The sequence below is a fragment of the Rhagoletis zephyria genome, unplaced genomic scaffold, assembly GCF_001687245.7.
Source record: "Rhagoletis zephyria isolate East Lansing unplaced genomic scaffold, Rhagoletis_zephyria_1.1 Rzeph_scaffold_01479, whole genome shotgun sequence".
Taxonomy (NCBI): Eukaryota; Metazoa; Arthropoda; class Insecta; order Diptera; family Tephritidae; genus Rhagoletis; species Rhagoletis zephyria.
The window spans coordinates 14753-28378 of record NW_016158563.1 but is presented as its reverse complement, the minus strand read 5'-3'; the positions used below and the strand labels follow the sequence as shown (position 1 = coordinate 28378).

The 13626-nt window shown below is 38.8% G+C and overlaps 3 protein-coding genes across 5 annotated transcripts; 1 reads left to right on the top strand and 2 right to left on the bottom strand.

The window, feature by feature from the left end:
- Positions 1–1652: 1652 nt before the first annotated feature.
- Positions 1653–9755, bottom strand: mahj (LisH and WD40 domain-containing protein mahjong). 3 transcript variants are annotated; one of them, XM_017617731.1, is made up of 12 exons: positions 8941–9755; positions 8493–8643; positions 7096–7971; positions 6743–7015; positions 6301–6680; positions 6016–6238; positions 4420–5952; positions 4243–4363; positions 4091–4188; positions 3654–4028; positions 2890–2944; positions 1653–2820 (listed from the first exon to the last, which is right to left on the bottom strand). In XM_017617731.1, the coding sequence occupies exons 1-12, from the start codon at positions 9411–9413 to the stop codon at positions 2525–2527; spliced, it is 4854 nt and encodes a 1617-aa protein (XP_017473220.1). In that variant the 5' UTR covers positions 9414–9755; the 3' UTR covers positions 1653–2524. The 3 variants fall into 3 exon arrangements, with proteins under 3 accessions (XP_017473220.1, XP_017473219.1, XP_017473218.1); XM_017617730.1 differs by having other exon boundaries at positions 2777–2820; positions 2890–4028; positions 8941–9394; positions 9460–9755; XM_017617729.1 differs by having other exon boundaries at positions 2777–2820; positions 2890–4028.
- Positions 9756–10102: 347 nt separating this feature from the next.
- Positions 10103–11151, top strand: LOC108364150 (protein TEX261). The gene is made up of 4 exons (XM_017617727.1): positions 10103–10296; positions 10354–10655; positions 10709–10814; positions 10876–11151. The coding sequence occupies exons 1-4, from the start codon at positions 10227–10229 to the stop codon at positions 10989–10991; spliced, it is 594 nt and encodes a 197-aa protein (XP_017473216.1). The 5' UTR covers positions 10103–10226; the 3' UTR covers positions 10992–11151.
- On the bottom strand, positions 11091–12279 carry Rpi (Ribose-5-phosphate isomerase). The gene has a single exon (XM_017617726.1). It carries the CDS (start codon positions 12118–12120, stop codon positions 11293–11295), a length of 828 nt encoding a protein of 275 aa, XP_017473215.1. The 5' UTR covers positions 12121–12279; the 3' UTR covers positions 11091–11292.
- Positions 12280–13626: the final 1347 nt, after the last annotated feature.

Sequence of the window (13626 nt, the reverse complement as noted above, 5' to 3'; positions counted from 1 at the left end):
GCGTACGAATCGATTTTTTTATACATTATTTATTCTTAAATAAAAGCAAATAAAAATTGATTTAGAAGAATGAATATAATTTTTTATAATAAAGTTTCGAGAATGATTTTCAACCGAATGCATATTACAAAAAAAAATAAATAAATAATAAAAAAAAAAAATGGTTTTGTAAAAAATTTAAGAAACCAGATTTAAAAATATAATTATAGTATTACTGCAGGGTTTACCAGCATTTTGAGTGAAAAATTTAACTGCTTTCATGAAACTTGCTAAATTCAAAATAACATAAGGAAAATTAAAAAAAACAAAGTATGTATGTATACATATATAAATTTTCAGAGCCAAATTTCAAAAATATTACAAGAAATTTGTTAAAATATTTAAATTTTTATAAAAAAAAAAATATTAAAAACTACTTTTTGAAAACGAAATTACAGTTAAAATATGGTATTGGTAAAATGCGAGCTTAGTGAAATAATATTTGTTTTGTTAATTTCAGGCGACGAGATTGTCGAAATTAATGGCACGTCCGTGCAAGGTATGAGCCACGCGGAAACAATACGCCTATTCAAGGATGTGCGCGAGGGTGCTATAGTGCTCAAGGTGCTGAGGAGGAAGTGAGTATAATAAGAAGAGTGCTAAGGTGGCACTTAGCGACTGTACCGACAGCCTTTAGCTGGGGTCATTTCGCTACCGGATTTTTATCTGTCAATGTTTTTGCGAGTAAAGCTTTTAAAGCAACTGCTTTTAGATTCCGCTAGCGCCAATTCAACTGTTTTGCACTTTTATTATATATTTACTTTATTCAACTTTCTTTATTGAAATCGCTATTTTCCGTAGGTTACAAAAGGCTAAATCAATGGGCGCGTAAGATGAATTCTTGGAGAAAAACAGAAGTCAAAGGACATCCTATTATATCGGACGGACGGACGGACGTTTGTTCAAGCTGCAACAAAAAGTCTTCGCTATGTAAAATAAGTAATTATAAGCAAATGTAATTTAAGAACTAATTTATATGTATGTAATTTAATTGTGAAAATATTTTTATAAACACAGAATGATTTAAAAAAATAAGCTAATTTAGTTGTGAGCTCGACTTTCATGTTTAGTGTTAAATGTAAAATATATGTATATTCAAAAAAAAAGTAATATATATATATATATATATATGTATATATACATTTTTTTCGTTGTTGTAAAAATTACGCAAACTACTAAGATTTTTCGTGCAAAATTTCAATGTAATACCAGTTTCGTGTTTAAAAAATGCTAGCTTTCACGCCAAAAGTAAAGTGTTGTTCAGTAAAAATAATGAATATATAACTATAAATACGTTAAATACAATAAAAATTATGATTTTCAAGGCTTTGCCAATTATTTATAAGTGTAAATAATTAAAGTTTTAATAAAAAATGGACATGAAATATAACCAAAGCTGTGTTTTTTTAATTCAATTAAGTGGGAAATGGTAAGCTGCACTAACGGTGTTTACTGGGCAATGCAAATCCTCATGCGCATTCTGATACTTTCCATACAACTTCTCGATTTCTTCCGGTGATAACTCCACACTTTCGTGCCAATATCAATATTCAGTAAGCGCTCCTTGTTTTTTTTTTTATTTACATACAATATATAATTTTATTTCGATACTCTTTATGTTTAACTTTTTTGTTGTTGTTTTTCTAAAGTACTTACAAAAAGAAATGCAGTAATAATTTGACGCGAACTCGCATGACAATTACAATTTTTACATTGAAATATTATTACGCGTCTTATATAATTACTTGTGTTTTGAAACAAACAGTATAACATACATAGATATAATAAGAAAAAAACTTAATATGCTAATAAAAATAGAAATTTGGAGAGAAACTTCCTTTTCAAACTGCTAGCAGTTCTATTGCAGAAAAATGGATTTCCAGCGAATTTGTGGCTAAAATTGTATGCTCAAACTACAACAAATATTAATTACACATTAAGCAAATCGTTTTCTAACATACAAAGTGCTTATCAAAGTTTTTTGTTTCTTAATTTAGAAATTCCTTTCGAAAATTCTGTAAATCTTGCAAGTATGTCGTGTAAGCAACGGCAGGGTAACGTGCTACACATATAAAAATCTTTTAAATCATCCACATCTGCAATAGAGCTTCAAGTTGAAGCAATCATCAATTAATTTTTATAGTTTTCTTCTCTTTTTGTATTTTCACCTTTATGTCGATGTGTCTAACTACTATACACTGCAATTAAATACGAACTTATAGTACACATTGATAAACACAAATTCTGCTTCGCGGATTTCACAGTTTTTGGTTTTTGTTTGCCTTCTATTATTTTTTTTAATCATTTTGTTTTAGTTGCTCAAACAAAAACTACTTCTTTTACCTGCCCCACTATTGTATTTACTTTAGACGCATCAACAGACAGTAGAAAGCTTGCATGCGCTTGCAGTGATCTCTCTCCCTTTAATTTTTGTTTAGTTTACTCCAAAAGCAATGAATAGTAATTACGAATAGTATGCCAGTCTCTAAAAAGGCCGAAAATGGATTTCCATAATTTCGTCTCCCGACGACGACGACTCTCGTTGCGCTTGCTCATTATCATTATCATCATCGTCGTTGTTGTCCTCACTAATGGACATATCCACCCAACCATCGTCGTCGCCATCGTCGCCATCGTCTGCATCATCACCGTCATTGTCGTCATTATCGTCACTGTCGTCATCGCTATCCATATCCTCATCATCATCGTCGTCCTCGCCGTTCGAACGATTACGTCGCCGGCGTTGGAAACGAATCTGACCGTTTTCGCTAATATCAAAAACTGCAATATAAAAGAACATGCATATAGGAACATTTTCCTGCCCAGTAGATAATCATAAGCGACACTCACTATCTGTTGTATCGCTGTCCGAACCGTCTTCAGTATCAGGATCTTCATCATCTTCCTGAAAGCAGAGGCAACCAATTATTCATTATCGCATCGATAAGGTCTTGTGCTGCTACTGTTGCTGCGCCAGCGCCAATGCCTATGTCGGCGCGCACAGCGTTGCCATTAACCGTCAAGCTGCCGCTGCCGCCAACGCCAACCGCTCGGCCTGCAACGCCTCTGTTGTAGCGATTGGCGCGCAGCGCAATACCCGCGCCGCCTCGACTTGCAGCTCCCAAGGCAGCCGGTGCTAATCTAGCGCCGTGAGCGCCGCCAGCGGCACTGGGGCGTGGCGCAGCATGACCATTGCTACCGCGACCGATCACCACACCGACGCCGCCATTGCCACTGGCGGCCGCGGGCAACGCTGAGCTACGAAAGCTCACGATGATTTCTTCACCACCGCCGCCGCTGCCGCCGTTGTGTCGCCGACTTGCGTCGATGTCGATATTGATTTCGCGTATGCGGCCAAAACGACGAATGTGATCACCATCACGACGATTGTTATCAGCGTCGGCGACGTGGCCGTCGTCGTTTTGATTTCGACCAAGGCCATCGTCAGCTCGATCGCCTTCGCCGCGACCACCACCATCGTCGGCAGCAATGTCGCCAGGGTTATTATCGTCGTCATAATCATCAGCGTCCGCAAGATCAGCAGCGCGGTCGGCGCTATTGCTGCCATCATTGCCGACGCCAACAGCTATGCACGACGCGTCGCCATGACGCACCTCTTCTTGATTCTCAATCTTCTTCATGCCCACTGCATAGATTTTGACGAATGTCTCCGGTCTCGAATCGTACGCTGGCTGGTTTTCCACTAACGCGATGAGACTGCCATTATCGTTGATACTCATGTCGTAGATGCCGCGTCGTACATCGATTGTCGATATTGAGGAGTAGTCGTAAGCGTCAAGCACCTTGAAACTGGTCTCGCAGGCGGGCAACTCTTCCAGCATGGCATCTATGCGCTCATCGGAAGCCTCCGCATTGTAGCTGTACATTACGCGCATCGGCGAAAATTTAAGGAAGCATTGATCTAGAACAGGCACAGTCTGAAGAAGGTGGAATGTGCGCAGATCCCAGACTTCGGTGTTTGAAATAATCTGTGGGCGAACAAAATCAGTTTGGCATTACTCTTCAAAATGTCAGATATGATGAGTCATACCTCCAAACCGTTAGGATGGAATACACCAGATAGGCATTGATTCAGTTTATCGAGCTTGTGAATCTCCTTGCCGGATCGCACGTCCCACAGAACACCATCTTAAAAGAGCGCGATTAGTATTTGGAAATATATTTTATTATCATAAAACTTACCCGATAAAATAAGCTCGTCGGTGGGGCAGAAGGTGGCGCGATTCTTTACATATTGATTACCAAGCGTCGGCGTGAATGCTGATATCTTATTCCCCGTGTTTATGTCGTAAATAATGGCGCACTGGAAGGAATGTTTTACAGTCATGTGAAACTCGTTCATAGGAACTTTGTACTTACATCATTTTGGGTGCCCAGCACTTTGTCCTGCGTTAAATTGTTGAACTCACAATAGTAATCGTCGGCAAAACTCAATTTTGAGGCAAACTCGTTATGCTTAATGGACCAGAGCACGCTAAGTGGTGACCGCCAGGAGCACGACGTTAGTACCAGGTCGCCAGCACGATTGGAATTTATAGAATCTACCACATAGCTGTGGCAGACAGATGAGAAAATCTCTGCGCCACTGGAAAGATTGAACGCCTTGACTTCACCACGGTGAGTTCCAACAAGCAGTAGTTTGGACGGCGACACTATTTCACATGTGGAAAACTGCAGGGATGGAAAGTCATTGGAACGCACCGACCGCCAAGGTGCGAAGTTCGAATGCACATAACGACGATCCAGGCGTGCTGTGTTGTACCCCGCTTGCGCTTTGAAGATGCGCGCAGTCAGATTAAGATTATCGCCCACACGATTCGGCTTCGGATCAGGACATTTGTGTGGCGTAAACAAATCGAACTGCGGACACGTTGTCATCGGGTTGTTACACAAGGCATGCTGGTTGGTGAGATACTCGGTGACGATAGTGCCGAGCGTAATGCCCGTCTGGTTGCTGTGCTGCGGCGCTGGCGAACCACTCTCGGAGTGCACATCGTCTGGCAGTGAGGAAATTTGTTTTTGCAAAGAGCGCTGCGCGTTCGCATTCGCAATGGCCAAAGCGGCAGTACTGGCTGTAGAGTTAGGTGCAGCTGATGTTTTCTCAGATTTTTTCACCAATTTAATAGGTGTCACAGAACTGCTGCTAGTCGGCACCTCATCTACGGTAAGGCTATTATTCAACTGCTGCTGTTCGTTTGTTGGCGCGTTGGCTATGCTGTTGATAGCATTGTTGACATCTTGCATGCGGCTGCGCAAGCGCTGGCGCACTGTTGACGATGGCACCACCTTGTAATCAAATGGTGACTGGTGGAAGTTTTTCGTTGTGTTTAAAGAGGTTTGCGGTAAACCGGCCTCTTTCTGCAAAACTTGGGCGGTCTGGAGAAGCCCCTTTGATTCCAGGTGATCGTGTATTAGTTGATATAACTGTTGCTCGTTATACTGAATTTTGGTTTGTGCAATCACATTTGCTTTGTGAATATTGGCAAGTGAAGGATCCATCTTACTGGAAATTGGTTTAGTTTTGCCCGAAACACGTTCAACCAACTCCAACGCATACTTTTGAAACAAAACGTGCTCAGCGCGCTTTTCCTGAAGTATGGGGTCACGCATAAGCGTTTGAATCTGGCCATTTGCAAAGAGTGTCAATTTGCCCACGATTTGGCGTACGCGTTCCGAGCGCGCTAGACCAGCCAATGCGCGGCACGCCATGCCACGAATGCAATCGGCATCAGTGATCGGCGCTTTGATTTGCATCAAAGATAGAAGAATAATGATTCCATTGTTGGAGCAAACAGATTCCCACACCTTCTCTATCAACTCTTCGCAATAACGATTATTTTGCTTATTACGCTTTGTAGAACTAAATACTTTCATGACATTATTCGGCTCCTTCTATACAATGAAAATAAATATTTAATGATCGGTAAAGAAAAAGTGAAGAATTAATTAGCTCACTCTCGCCAAAGGTGCGCAGACGCAATGGACAAGTACGGCCAATGCAGATTTCTGAACATCAGCATCGGCTGTGATGTCACCCGAAGCGGCAGCCAAAATGAAGTAGATTCCTGAAGCACCTGCACTGTCTGGTACATCCAAGCGCTCGCAGTAGACCAGAAATACTCTCGGTATAACACAGCAAATGGATAGAACATCCAATGCCGAACGCACTATTTCGGATCTAGTTAACAAAAAAAAAAAGTGAACTATTAAAGAATATTTAGAATTTTTAAGCAAGTTTACCGAACACTGTTATTCCAATCATAGGAAAGAGCTATAATTTTCAGAAGCAGGGTAATGCCGCTCACTTTCAATAGTTTGTCCACAGGTGCCCAGTGAGCGCGCACTGACGTATGCTCCTGCAATGTTCGCACTTGCTCGCTGATCTGTTCCAAGGAGGCCTTTGCCGCTTTGGTGACAATATTTTGGGAGAATTCAGTTAATAGCGAACACTGCTGGCGCATGAAGTTGTTATATTTGTAGAAAAGATGGCTCTCCATATAGCGTTTAAGTGCGACACACACATGCCGCACGAGTTGTCTCGAAGCGCACTCCACATCGTCATCGACCGGATTCTCATCGTCATCGTTATTGGATGGATTCAAAATTTTAAGAATGGATATCTAGAAAGAAAGGATATTTGTATTTAAACTCACGGCGGATTTAACGTAAAGTAACTACGTACAACATTGTATAGCTTGCGAAGACCGTCTTGGGAATCAAATTCGTCCAAAATTACTTTGAATTGAAAACTGAGTCCGAAAAACATGGTCGCATGACAAACACCGGAATCATACGACCTTTCCATTAACCAGAGTGCGTAATGCACCAAGTCTACGATTACATTTCTGGGCATGCTACATATGCGTTCCATAGCTTCTTCAGTATAGGCGAGGTAATATAGTGTTATCGACACGCCAGTGGCAGCGATGCTTGGACGTGGTACTTTCAGCAGCAACTAAAATGATTACATATGTACATACATATATGTATAATAAAAAGAGAAAACCCCAATATTACAAAATTTAAAATTTTTACCTCCAATCCGCCATGCGCAATGAATTCAAGTGCGAACTTCTTGTGACAAAGTAGTGAAGCGAGATATTTTAGAGCCTCAAATGCCAAACAACTATCTCGTCTATCCAAATTCTTCAAATATCCAAACACAAACTGCATTGCGCGATGTTCAAAAACTAAGCCCAAATAATCTTGATGATTGCCCAATGCAGTGACATACCGCAACATTAGTGCTTGACTGGATTCAGCAGTGGGTGGATGCAATGGAATATAAATTTTTTTGTAGTAACGTGAACCACTTCCCTGAGGGAAAGCATCACGACTATTTTCCAATAGTGTGGACATGTTAGAGTTTGAGCAGTGAGTGTCTAGGGTATTCTTAAAGTTTTGCGAAGCCGATGCCTCTGCTGACGTGGTTGCTTTCGCTTGATCATCTGCTTGCGGTGACGATAAAGATGCCACGTCATTGGTTATCCAAGGAGGGAGAAGTTGTTCAAATGAATTATTCGCTGAATTTGGCTCCGTTGGAAGCTGAGCAGCCAAGGATTGACCACACTCAGTGCCAGGTTTATAAAAGGCTTGTAACATATGTAAACGCTTTAGAACCTTTGGTATGAGGCGGGTATTGTGTTCCTTAAATGACACCGCTATTTCGGTTACTTCCATTGCGGCTCCCAGCAAACCGGTTGCATAACTTTGCAAAGGTTCAATACTATCTTCGGCCCAACCAAAAATTCTATGAATAAGATGTTCGAATTCCCCTTGGAAGACGGCTGATGTTTCCAAACCAGGTGCAATAACCAGTATTAAGCGACAAGCCAGAATATTTAACTCTAAGGAACTTTTTTGTATATTTTGACGGGTGAAGAAATTATCTCGCAAATAATCATTTACAAGCTAAAATGGATATTAAAAGGAATATAGTAAATACTTTAAAATTTATAAGTATACTATGGACATATGTACATACATTTCACTCATTTTCTGAAAGTAACATAATGCTAAAAAAAATTTTGAGTTAGGTTAGGAGGAACGACATTTTCTTCTGTGTTGTGTAAAAATTTAATAGCTTATTAGAATATCTAATTTTTTAAGGGAGCGCATGTAAACTGTAAACTTCGAAGCCAATTTCAAGCAGCAAATGAGCGATGTATATGTAGGTATGTATGTTAATACAGAAAGGTCCTATTTAATTTTTTTTATTTACAGAGTAGAAGAAAGCCTTATATAGTTTCGAATCTTTTTAAAGTAAATACATAAATATGATTTTGTATAATCTTATTTATTAATGTAATAACAGTTTTTAGTTCTAATAGGCATTTAGGTGTTTAATCTAACGATTTGAGTACAAAGCTGAATTTCGGAAGAATATGTGGTGGGGCCCTTTTATATTAAAGTAACAATATGTATGTAAATACCTTATTCATGAATACATCTTTACGGAATAGTTGCTTCAGCAATACACCAAATTGGCACTTAGGATCCGTCCGATATGGATGGCGGTCCTCAAATGGGTCGTGGTCTTTGCGCATGTAAGTTTCCTTTTCTTTTTCAAAAATTTCTGCCAATCTAAAAATATTATTTTCCAAACAAAATTCAGTTTTTACTATAAATAATATAAGTCCATTGAACTAGACAAACAATTAATTTGTGTTGCTATTTTTAATTTCGTCACGTTAGTCAATAACAGATAACAAAAATACCAAAAAAAAACTTTCTAGAAAAGAAAACAAAAAGGAAAAAGCAGCACGCTACTTCGTCGACGATCACCTTCATTATTGCAAACAAATTAAAAAAAAAAACCTGTTTGCGCATACATGTTTAGACACGGCAAAGCTGTAATTATATGTTTGCGCAGTAATTTACCTTTTCAGCACTGGCACTGGGTCGTATCCGGAACGTGTATGCTGCGCCTCCCAAATCTGCAATACTTGTGCCATGTCTTTGCTATCAAAATTTGGCTCCTCATCTTCGAACCCATAAAATGGATCAGCATCAGCAGCAACGGCAGCTACTTCATCACCTGCCTCTTCATTATCGCCCGCCACCTCATTACCCGCTGCCACACCATTCTCGCCCTCCACATTGGCTGCGACGGAGCTACTGGAGCCCTCTTCTACGGCACCATTCATCTCGGTATCTGTATCTGCACTTGCCTCAGTTGATGGTTGACCCTCATCTGCATTACTACCACCTTCACTCCCATTCGAACGTTGCTGCGTCGAATCTTCTGTGGGTGTTTCTGCCTCTGCGGCGGATGTGGGCTGAATATCTTCTTCATCACGCATTTCCGCATCACTTTGCGGATGCTCGACAGGCTCTATGTTGTTGGGCGGCATTTAATGCCAATATTTTTCGATATTTTAACACAAATCTGTCCCTAACCTTACAAAACTATTCCACACTGGCGAGGAAAAACCGAATTTTTCCTTCGTTTGACTTTGCGTGTACAGTTGTTGTTGCCGTTCACCCCTTTCAGTTTTCGGCTATTTCTTAGATATTTCAAGGTTAAACGGATATACTAATGCAATTGTAACTTATTCACTCTCGTTTATAAACAAATATTTTTGTTAATATGAACTTAATGGTATTATAAATAAAAATTGTGAAGCGTTTCAATTGTCCTCCGAAAAATGAAACTCCGCCGAGCTAGCAGCAAGAAAATGCACGCGCTTTTTTCGCAGCTGTCAAATATCAAATCTGCCAGTGCTGCCAGATATCACATAAAACTAGGTACATGGGAATGTTAAGAATACGTGATACAATTTTTTAGAAAGCAAACTGAACCCTTGCTCCGACAGATGAAGAAATTGGGATAATAATATTTCATTAGTTTTGTGTTTTAAAAGCTATTATAAAACGATTTCAAAATCTAAATGATATTGGAGGCTAGAAGTGTAAACTTAAAACGGAAGTAGATTTACGTTATTTGTAGATTTACGTTCTTCGGTACAAACTATAATTTTTGAAGGTATGGCAAGCCTACATGCCTTTTCGTTTTTCATCCATCCCAATTCGCATTTCCATTAAACAAAACAGCTGATTTTTCCAAAACAAATAAGCGAACGCTGACGTTTTAATTTATTATTTGGTAAACAAATTTACTTCCTCAAACGGCTTTTGTGGGATCGAAAAACACATAGGAACACAAAATGTCGTTTCTATATATATTAAGTTGGATAGCACTGGTGATACACATCGTCTTTATCACAGTCTCAATTGGTAAGAAAACAGTGATGTAAAGAATACTGTAACAAGCCATTTTTTGTTTTACGATAGCGGCTGGTCTCTATTACATTGCTGAACTGGTGGAAGAGTACACACAAACTGCACGGAAACTGATCACGTTTATGATTAGCGCCACGGTTTTTGTTTACATATTATTCATATTCTGCGATAATTTGCCGTGGAGCATGATACTTTGTGGCTTTGCGGCGCAAGCTTTCCACGGCCTCATCATGACCAGTTTTCCTTTCATACGGTTCCTGTCAGTACCTTTTATTGGGGCACTAGTATTTTTGATTATAAACCACTTTTTGGCATTTCAACATTTCACAAGCGTTTACTATCCGTTTATGCAGGTACGAAAATAAGTTTAATTTTGTTGTAGACAGTAGAATAACCTTTGTTTTAGGTGCTAGCATACTTCACTATATGCCTCTGGATGGTGCCCTTCTCGCTCTTTGTATCCCTCAGCGCAAATGATAATGTACTCCCGACTACTGTAAACGACAGTATGGGTAAGTTGAAAAGATTTTTAAACTCTTTCTTGCAAGAATTTAATAATTTTCATGAATGCAGGAAGTCAAGATGTAGTAACAAACTACTTTTCACGCGGGAAAAAGCAGGGTCTACTCTCGCTCTTTAATTATGCTAAAGATAGCTTATTGCCAACACGAAACAAGAAATCCTTTTAATGATGCATCATTTTGGATGCAAAAATAAACTTATTTCCAAACAAATATTTAAGAAGAACGGACTACTACTAATGAGCAATTTAGTTTAGGAGAAAAGTCTTGGTAATTGAATTATTTATTACATTTGTAAATGAAATATAAAAAAACACGATTAACTTAACCAACGCTGTGTTACTAATATTATAGGAATCAAAATGTGTCAAAAATTAAAAAAAAAAAATCGTAAATCTATAAGGACTGCTTAATACTAGTTTATAAATCCGTAGGCTGTTTCCAGAGTGTAGAAAATCTCTTTTGAAATTTATTTTTCCTGTGTCTTTACGCTACCATCCGCCATACCGAAGTATGCTTTAGTTGCCATATTTACGAATAATCCTGTTTCAACTACACCGGGTATTTGCAGCAATTCCTTGTCCACCTTTGCCCAGTCAAAATCGCACTTTCGCGGAAAGTTCCAATCCAAGATAAAATTTCCATTATCTGTAACACATGGCCCAGCTTTTGCTACAGCCATACGTAACTTCAGTTCGCCACCAAACTTATCTGCAATACGTTCTCTAATAGGTACGTAAGCCATAGGCACTACTTCGATAGGAATACCCTTCTTGTATTGGTCTCCCAAATGTTCCGAATTTTTTGTGTAATCTGCGATCACCACCAAGTCTTCGGCGCAAGAAGCAACAATCTTTTCTTGCAACAAACAACCTCCTCCACCTTTGATAAGTATCATGTTACGATCCACTTCATCAGCGCCATCGATTGCCACTGCCAGTTTGGGATTACGGTCCAAATCACCGAGTGTCAGGTTATGCTCCAAAATCAATAGGCGCGCCTGAAAGCTTGTCGGCACACATACCACATTCAAACCCTCCTTATGTACCCGCTCTGCAAGGCGTTCCACAGCAAACACTACAGTAGAACCACTTCCAATACCCACAGCTGTGTTGGTTATAACCCAATCGTCCACTGCGCGATGTGCGGCCGTGCGCTTGGCTTCGTTCAGGGACATTTCTGTTTTATGTGACTTTGATCTCGAGATATTTTTTGTAAACGCTTTCCTTGTGAGGCTGCTGAGATTCCAATGGCAGTCTATTGTGTTGAGCAAACGAAAGGCTGGCGTCCTTGTCATGTGCTGGCGTTAATTGCAATATAACTAGACAAAATATGTCCTGTTTAATGGAACAGCTAGCAAGCAGCCCAAACGAGAAAACTTAAAATATCATTCGGTCAAAAAAGGTCACAAACAGAAACCGGGTAATTCGTTATCAGTTTTGGCGAGAAAGAGAATGAAATTGAGATCAAAAAGAAATGTCATCGGGCTGGAAAAGATTGGAACAGCATTGCCACTTTGTGAGTAATTCCTCAAAACGTGAGGAATTGAGTATTTTTTGAGCAACTTTATTTTGAGGAATTTTCTCCAGATATATTTGTCGTAAGCGCCATTTTGACGATTTTTAGTTCTAGATGCTGTTATATATTTTGAAATAAATTCTTTCGATTGGTGTTATCAGTTTATAGATATCTCCTTTTGTTTCCGAGATATTGACTACAATTTTTTCGAATTTAGTAAAAATTTAGTTAGTGATGCAGTCATATTAAACTAATTAATATCTTAGAAATGGTGTTCTCGAATTTTGGATATCTCCTTTAGTTTCCTAGATATTGAGTAAAAAGTGTTGTTAATTTAGTAGAAATTTTGATCACATTTTGTCGTATTTCATACAAAGTGTGGACAAATGGCGCTTGCGACAAAATTTTACTACAGAAAATACTTCATAAACTCAAAACTAATCAACAATAAACATTAAAAAGTAAAACGACGAAAAGCAACTATGTTTTACGCAAGAGTTCTTAAATCGCTCTGCAAATTTTTGAACAAAAAGCTTTCCGAAGTTTACACTACACAAGCGGCTTGTCAAACATTATTCAAACTCACTTTTCCCATTTCGCCATACACAATGCAAAACATGACTCGTTCAAGCAAAGAATTTTAGATTTCTTCCGGTTCACAATGCAAAAGGGTTTGGTTTTCTTCGATTTTTCTCTCTTGCGACCTCATTCGGTAAAAATTCCATTGCGAATGAGGCGATTTTATCATACACAACGGAAGCGGTTTGATCAAACCTCAAAATCGCGACCAGAAATCAAAAAATTTTGATTACGGCTTGTCAAACCTTCGCTTGGTTGGTGTTTTTCGCTCTTAAGCACATCTGCAATTGCTACTAAATATTCAAAAAGTTATCGATAATTTTTTTCATTCCATCGTTATATATTCAACTAATGTATTTTGAACATGCAAAATCTCGGTAACGAATGGAGAGAACACGCACTGTTCGATCATAAGGATATTCATATTGATTCTTCATTAGATCCAGAAAGTTATAGGAAAAAAGGTTTTGAATTAAAACAAAAAATTATATCTGCATTACTAATATATGTCGCCCTTTTCTAATGCTTGAGCACTGATATAGTTGCAGTAATATTATATACTAACCAAGGCATAAAAAACAACGGTGACACTTTGTTTTAACCGCAACAACAATGTATCAATTGAATTGGAGAATGTAATTAATTTTTATACTAAGTACCTGTAAATTATATGCAGTACACAATACTCATATATATCTGTAAAAAA